Source organism: Scyliorhinus canicula, chromosome 17, assembly GCF_902713615.1.
Source record: "Scyliorhinus canicula chromosome 17, sScyCan1.1, whole genome shotgun sequence".
Classification (NCBI taxonomy): Eukaryota; Metazoa; Chordata; class Chondrichthyes; order Carcharhiniformes; family Scyliorhinidae; genus Scyliorhinus; species Scyliorhinus canicula.
The window spans coordinates 103,756,281-103,764,463 of NC_052162.1; the positions used below are offsets into that span (position 1 = coordinate 103,756,281).

The following is an 8,183-nucleotide window of genomic DNA, read 5'->3' on the forward strand; positions in this document are numbered from 1 at the left end:
GGGGAGTCACTTGTTCACTCTTCCGGTTGAGTCTCACGGAAGTTTACATCATATTGTAGCGGTTTGTTCTACCGTTATTTATGCCCAGGACATAAACGATGGCGGAAGACCTGTGCACCTGTCTACTGTATCAGTTGGTTTCGTAATTGTATCAATTGGCCCTATTGCTCCGATTATTCAGCATCATAACATAATGTTCAAGAAATTTATTTTAATGGCGGGGCTCTCACCCAGCGTTCGCAGCGAAAGAGAATGTGCCCTATCTACAGGAGGCGCTTCCACAGGCGCTGCGAATGGATCGCGCGGTGTTGGGATCCGAACAGCACATGCGCAAGATGGGCGCCCCAGATGCGAGGCGATAGCAATTTCGGTTCTGTCATTGGATAGAAACTGCTGATTTTAGGAAGGTAACAGAGACAGCGGAGCGGGTGAAGAAGCTGCATAAACACCCAGTGGAAGGCTAGAAACTGGAACAGGCAGCTCTTGGACCCGCTTCAGCGTCAAATAGAGCCGCGGCAGCAGCTGCGATGTGGCAGCTTCAGGCTCCGAGTTAACGGCCGCCATCTTTATCGGGGCCAAAATGCAGCAGGGTGCATGCGCGGTGATCCTGGTCCAGGCAGCAGGAGAAGACAATCAGAATCAAAGACAGGTTGCAGTGCAGGAGGCCATTCGGTCCATCTTGTCCACGCCAGCCCATACCTAATGCCACCTTCCTGCAAAAGTTCCAAAGCCCTGTAGCTTAGAGCAGATCCAGGTACTTATAAAAATAGTTTACAGCCTCTGCCTACAACCACGCACCCAGGCAGCGAATTCCAGACTCCCGGTACCCTCTGCGTAAAAAACTTCTTCCTCATGTCCCACCTTCTACCACTTATCTTGAATCTATGTCTCCTGGTTCTAGAATTCTTCACCAAGAGAAACAATTTTATCCTGTCCACTCTATCTCTTCCCATCATAATTTTGTACACTTAAATTAAGTCACCCCTCAGCCTTCTTTGTTGACAGGAAAATACCCCAACTTATCCAATCTCTCCTTGCAGCTACACTTTTCTAGCTCTGGCAACATGCTATATTGGTAAGACATATTTGGGTTGTCTTTAACTTTATTTGCTAATCTTTTTTCATCTCTTTGATTTCCTTTTTGGCTTCATCCCTTTCAAACTCCTCTTGGCTATCTGCAGTGCTTTGTTCTTTATGCCTATCGCACATTTTCTTTTTCTGTTCGATCTTCCCCTGTATTCCCCTAGACACCCAGGGGGTCTAGATTTGGCAGTATCACTCTTATTTTTGGAGGAGCCATGTCTACTTTGTGCATTTAGGATCTCTCCTTTTAGTGCTTCACACTAGTTTTCCACAGCTTTATCCTCTAGCAATGCTGGCCAGCCTACCTCAGCCAAGTCCCTTCTCATTTCTGCAATATACGTCTTCCCCAGCTTTTTACACCAGCATTATCTCTGTCCTTTTCCATGGTAATACTGAATCTAACTGAATTGTGATCACTATCCCCAATATGGTCACCAGCTGTCACTTCACCCACTTGTCCTTCTGCTTTCCCCAGGACTTGCTCTAGAATTGCATCTCTTCTCATTGCATTTGTCACTAATTGGTTGAAAAGATTTTCCTGGATACACTGCATGAATTTATTTCCCTCCGTTTCCCTTCTATTATTTGATTCTCAGTGGATATTGGGATAGTTAAAGTCTCCTACTATTTTTGCCCTCTTGTTCATACAGGCAGAAAATTGCCTACATATTTGCTCTTCTATCTCCCTTTCACAATTTGGGGGTCTGACGTATACTCCCAGGAGTGTGACTGTCCCTTTTCTATTTCTAAGTTCAACAGCTAAAGCCCAGTTTGTTGGCCCGTTTAGTATATCATCCCTTCCCTGAAGGGGCTGGTTTAGCACAGTGGGCTAAACAGCTGGCTTGTAATGCAGAACAAGGCCAGCAGCGCGGGTTCAATTCCCATACCGGCCTCCCCAAACAGGCGGCAGAATGTGGCGACTAGGGGCTTTCCACATTAACTGATGGGGCTGTTTAGCACACTGGGCTAAATCGCTGGCTTTGAAAGCAGAACAAGGCAGACCAGCAGCACGGTTCGATTCCTGTAACAGCCTCCCCGAACAGGTGCCGGAATGTGGTGACTAGGGGCTTTTCACAGTAACTTCATTGAAGCCTACTCGTGACAATAAGCGATTTTCATTTTTTTTTCAACTTCATTGAAGCCTACTTGTGACAATAAGCAATTATTATTATTCTCGCAACTGGATTTGATTCTTCAACCACTAGTGTAACTCCCCATCCTTTTTTATCTCCCCCTCTGTCCTGCCTGATAACTCTGTATCCACAGATATTGAGCTGCCAATTTATTCCCTCCTTTAGACAGGTGCCCGTTATAGCAATGACATCCTGCTGCCATGTGCCTACCTGTGCTCTCAACTCATCTACCTTGTTTGTAATACACATTGCGTTCAAGTATAAACAGTTTAATCTCACCATTTTCCCTTGCTGGAGTCTTTTAAAACTTTGCTTCTCCTGTAATTCCACGTCAATCACTACATCTTCTACATCACTAGCTAATGTTCTACCTCCATTTCCCTGTTCTGAATTTGACCTATCAGATCCGACTCCTGTGATCCCATCTCCCTGCCACACTGGATTAAATATTCCCCAACAGAACTAGCAATGGCAAGAACATTGGTCTCAGCTCTGCCTGGGTGCAACCAGTCTGGTTTGTACAGGTCCATCTACCCCAGAAATTGTCCTAGTGCCTCAAGAATCTTGTCCCTCCTGGCTACACCATCTCTCCAGCCATGAATTCATCTGATCTATCCTCCTATTCCTTGCATTTGGAACTGGGAGTAATCCTAAGATTACTACATTTGAGGTCCTACATTTTAGTTTATCTCCTAACTTCCTGGACTCGGCTTGCATGCCGTCATCCCTTAGTTTACCTATGTCGTTGGTACCAATATATACCAAGACCACTAGCTGTTCACCTTCCCGCCTCAAAATGCCCTTCAGCTGCATCCTGGACCCTGGCATCAGGGAGGCAACATACCATCCTTGATTCATGTTTGCAGCCAGAGAAGTGTCTGTCTGTGCCCTAACTATTGGTAACATTATAGCCCTGACACTCATTTTTCTCCCACCCATCTGAACAACAGAGCCACCCACGGTGCTGTGGATTTGTCTGCTGTTGCTTTCCCTTGAGAGGCCGTCCCCTGAACAGTATCCAAAGTAGTATATCTGTTTGAGAAAGGGATGATCACAGAGGGCTCCTGCACTGCTTTCCTGTGTCTTTTCCTGTTCCTGGTGGCCACCCATTCACTTTTTGCCTGTGCAATCCTCACCTGTGATCTGACCACCTCGCTAAACATGCTATCCACAACCTCCTCAGCATCGGCGTACGCATGAGTCCACTTGGAGCTCCAGCTCCGAAATCCGGTTGGCTCAAAGCTAAATTCAGAATTACTGGTGAACAAGAACTCTAGCCTGGAAAAGCTAATGTCATATTTGTGACATGTCAGATTTCTGCAGTCTGATCAATTAAATATATTTTAACACATTTACAAAGTTTCATTGAAACTCCAGCTCTGAAATCCGGTTAGCTAGAAGCTGCATTTAGATACACTTTCTGCACATATAGTCACCAGGGATGCTGGAAAGATCCTTAATTTACCACATCCAGGGGGAGCATATCACAGGTCTGAGGTCTCCTGCCACGACGTCCCTCTTGATTAAGCTAGTTACTCCCCGAAAAGAAAAATTATGTTAGCTAGGAGCCTTATTTACGTTAGCTAGGAAATAACACTTACTTAATACTTCTAATGTAGTTGTACGGTACTAATCTATACTCCTTTTTATTTATTTTTAGTCCCAGCTAAGCATTAAACAATTAATTTGATTAAAAGATTGAAAATACTCAACAGGACCTACTCACCGTTCAGCTACTTTGGTTGGTCCCATGCTATTTTTGGTACTCAAATCAAGAGAAATGTTTCTCTCTTCGGAATTTGTATCCCAGACTGACAGTATCTGTAAACCTCTTTTGCAGGATATGAGAAGATAATTTGCAAACTGGAAACAAATCAAATATCACATGAAAACCTGATAGAGTCGCTTGATTCATCCAGGATATTATTGACCTTTGAATGTAAGTTCCAGGTTGTTACCTCTCAGTGTGTAAATTTGCCTCTTTGCATCTCCCATGAATTTCTTTCAAAAAATCCAACATCAGTATCCGATAATCCTTTCAGATCAGCCACTGAGAACAGATTTTCTTTATCTACCTTACCAAATGGAGGAAACTCCAAACCTTAGAGTTTTGACACCCGAAAGCGTGGCCTTCAAAGCTGCAGCAATTAAAATCGGAAAACCTCGGAGGTCGTAATTTGTGGAAGTAAAGATATTTCTGAGGATTGTGAGGCTGAAGGATATTACAGAGATAGGGAGTGTCGAGACCATGGAGAAACTTGAATATATGGATGAGAATTTGAACATTTTGGTGCTTCTTAGCATCGAGCCTTTGTAGATCAGTGAGCACAGAGGCGATGGATGAACAAGACTTGGTGCGAGTAAAAACACGGGCAGCAGAGTTTTGGATGACCTCAAGATTACAGACGGGGGGGGGGGGATGTGGGAGGATGGCCAGGAGTACATTATGATCGTTAAGTCTAGAGGTAACAAAAGTAATGGATGGAAGTTTCAACAGCAGATCACAGAATAATACAGTTCAGAAGAGCCCATTCGGCCCATCGAGTCTGCACCGATGCATGAAAAGTACCTGACCGGTCTACCTAATCCATTTGCTATCACTTGGGCCACAGCCTTGAATGTTATTATGTGCCAAGTACTTGTCCAGATTTTTTTTTGAAGAAATGAGGCAACCCGCCTCAGGCAGTGCATTCCAGACCATCACCACCCTCTGGTAAAAAAAGGTTCTCCTCAAACCCTCTCCAAACCTCCTGCCCCTCACCTTGAACACACTTGTAGTTGACTCTTCAACTAAGGGGAACAGCTGCTCCCTATCCACCCTGTCCGTGCCCCTCATAATCTTTTATACCTCGATCGATTGCCTCAGTCTTCTCTGCTCCAGCAAAAACAAGCCAAGCCTATCCAACCTGTCTTCACAACTTATATATTCCTTTCCAGGGAACATCCTGGTGAATCACCTCTGCACCCGCTCCAGCGCAATCACATCCCTCCAGCTGTAGCCTCACCAAAGTTCTATACAAATCTAACATGATCTCCCTGCTCGTTCTCTATGCCTCGATTGATCGATTCACAACCCTATTGATCTGCGCTACTGCCTTCAGAGATGTATGGACAAACATGCTAAAGTTCCTTTGTTCCTCAGAACTTCACAGTGTCAGGACATTCATTGAATACTTCCTTGTCAAATTCCTCCTTCCAAAGTGTATCACCTCACACTTTCCATCGGTCAGTTTTCTGCCCACTTGACCATCTCATCTATATCTCCCAAGACACACAACCTTACTGTTGAACACCCGGCCAACCTTCGTTTAATCCAGAAATGTACTGATCCTACACGTCATCTATGTTGTTTATATAAGTTATAAATAATAGGGGACCCAGCACTGATCCCTGCGGTACGCCACTGGACACTGGCTTCCAGTCACTAAAGCAGCATATGTCATCACCCTGTATCTCCTACAGCTAAGCCAATGTTGAATCCACCTTATCAAGTTCACTTGTATCGTATGTGCATTTGCCTTCTTTATAAGTTTCCCATGTGAGACCTTGTCAAAGGTTTTGCTGAAATCCATGTAAACGACATCAACTGCACTACCTCATCTATACACCGGGTCATATGCTGAAAAAATTTAATCAAATTTGTGAGGCATGACCTCCCTCTGACAAAGCCATTCTGACTATTCCTGATCAAACTTTGCCTCTCCAAGTGGGGATAGATTCTCTCCTTCAGAATTTTCTCCAATAATTTCCTTGCCATTGATGACTCACTTGTCAGTAGTTCCCTGGCTTATCTCTACAACCTTTCTTAAATAGTGGGACCATATTAGCTGTTCTCCAGTCCTTGGACAACTCTCCGGTAGCCAGAGAGGAATTAAAAATGTGGGTCAGAGCCCCTGCAATCTCCTCCCTCGCCTCACACAAAAGCCTGGGACATGATTCAGCTGGACCTGTGGATTTGTGCAGTTTTAATCCTGTACAACCTCCAATACAAAGAAAAATACAGCACAGGAACAGGCCCTACAGCCCTCCAAGCCTGTGTCCATCATGATGCCCTAACTAAAAACAAAATCTTCTGCTCTTGCTCGATCCATATCCATTTATTTCGTCCCTATTGATGTACCCATTCAGATTTCTCTTAAATGTTGCTAATTTGCCTACTTCCACGTCCTTTGGCAGCACGTTCCAGGCATCCTGGATTTCCCCTACTTTTACCAGCCAGAATGTCTCATTTGCCCTCTTTGCTCTTCTAATTGCTTTCTTAAACTCCATCCTGCATTTTTTGTACACCATGATTTGTTCCCCTTGTACTGATGAGCTGAGACTAGGTGGAGTCCGGCGATGTTAATGAGGTGGAAATATGCGGTCTTATTGATAATGTTGGTATGCGATTGGAAGCTCATCTTGAGTTGAAGTAATTCACCCTTCAGCCTCAGACAGGTGCCAGGGAGTGGGATGGAATCAGTGACTAGGGAGACAGCTTCCTAATCAGGCCTGAAGACAATGGCTTCAGTTTTCCTCATATCTAAATGAAGGAAATTGCTCTCATCCAACACTGGATGTCAGACAAGTCAGGACTTTGTGTAACTTAACAGAAATGTGGTATTATTGGTGTTTGTGCAGGTCTCTCAAATTACCAGATTCATTCAGCTCAATGTCACAACCTGCCTTTGTGTTTTTGTGGGGTCCCTCTCACCCCCATTTTCCTGTTTTAAATCAATTTTGCAGAGCATTAGAATGGGGAGGATATGCCGTCCAGAAACTGAAACCAAACATTACATCAAGATCTGACAGAATTGTCAATTAATTGTAACCTGATTATCATTGGATTTTGAACATGGAAGGAAAGAGCACCGTTCAGAGTCGAGAGAAATCGTACACATGTTCTGTGTGTGGACAACGATTCAGCCGATCATCTGGCCTGTGGAAACACAAACGCAGACACACTGGAAAGAAACTGTGGAAATGTGGGGATTGTGGGAAAAGGTTCTATGACAAGTTCAGGCTGGTAAATCATCGTCACACTCACACCGGGGATAAACCGTTCACCTGCTCCGTGTGTAGAAAGGGATTCATTACTTCATCCCACCTGCTGGAACACCAGCGAATTCACGCTGGGGAGAGACCGTTCATCTGCTCAGAGTGTGGGAAGGGATTCACTCAGTCAGCCCGTCTGCTGCTACACCAGCGGGTTCACAGCGAGGAGAAACCTTTTAAATGTACAAACTGTGGGAAGTGTTTTAAAAGTTCTGGGGAACTAACACGCCATCAGCATGTTCACTCTGATGAGAGACCATTCAGGTGCTCTCAATGCGGGGTTGGTTTGAAGACATCATATGACCTCACTGTTCATCAGCGCAGTCACACTGGGGAGAGGCCGTTCACCTGCTCAGAGTGTGGGAAGGGATTCATTACCACATCCCATCTGCTAGCACACCAGCGCACACACACTGGAGAGAGACCATTCACCTGCTCCAGGTGTGGGAAAAGATTTGCTCGTTCATCCACCCTGCTGCGACACCAGCGATTTCACACTGGGGAGAGGCCGTTCACCTGCTCCGAGTGTGGGAAGGGATTCACTACTTCGTCCAACCTGCTGAAGCACCAGCGACTTCATAAGTAATGACACGGAGTAGATTTTCCTGTTAATAACATCCAGGACTGAACCATGTTCATTGGGGTCTGTTTCTGCTGATGGTAATAAATATGGGCTGAGTTATACATGCTGTCTCATGGAGCTTCCTGTCACTAAGGTTGAGACAATCTGATCAACTGCCTCTGTGCTTCCCTCCCTACCACTATCCCACCAGCCAAACCGGCTCTAAAATTATCCTTGTCTGAGCCCTGAACCCAAAACTTTCTCTATTTTCTCTCCCATCTCCCTTGATGCCCTCCTAGTGCTCATCTTGTCCATGAGACCCAACTCCTGCTCCATCGACCCTATTCCCACTAAACAGCTGATCACCCAAC

The 8,183-nt window shown here is 45.1% G+C and overlaps 1 protein-coding gene across 2 annotated transcripts; it reads left to right on the top strand.

Moving 5' to 3' along the window:
* The first annotated feature begins 365 nt into the window (after nucleotides 1-365).
* On the top strand, nucleotides 366-7,934 carry LOC119951437 (gastrula zinc finger protein XlCGF17.1-like). 2 transcript variants are annotated; one of them, XM_038774630.1, is made up of 3 exons: nucleotides 366-407; nucleotides 4,057-4,155; nucleotides 6,942-7,934. In XM_038774630.1, the coding sequence occupies exon 3, from the start codon at nucleotides 7,051-7,053 to the stop codon at nucleotides 7,834-7,836; it is 786 nt and encodes a 261-aa protein (XP_038630558.1). In that variant the 5' UTR covers nucleotides 366-407; nucleotides 4,057-4,155; nucleotides 6,942-7,050; the 3' UTR covers nucleotides 7,837-7,934. The 2 variants fall into 2 exon arrangements, with proteins under 2 accessions (XP_038630558.1, XP_038630557.1); XM_038774629.1 differs by lacking the exon at nucleotides 366-407 and adding an exon at nucleotides 3,881-3,957.
* Nucleotides 7,935-8,183: the final 249 nt, after the last annotated feature.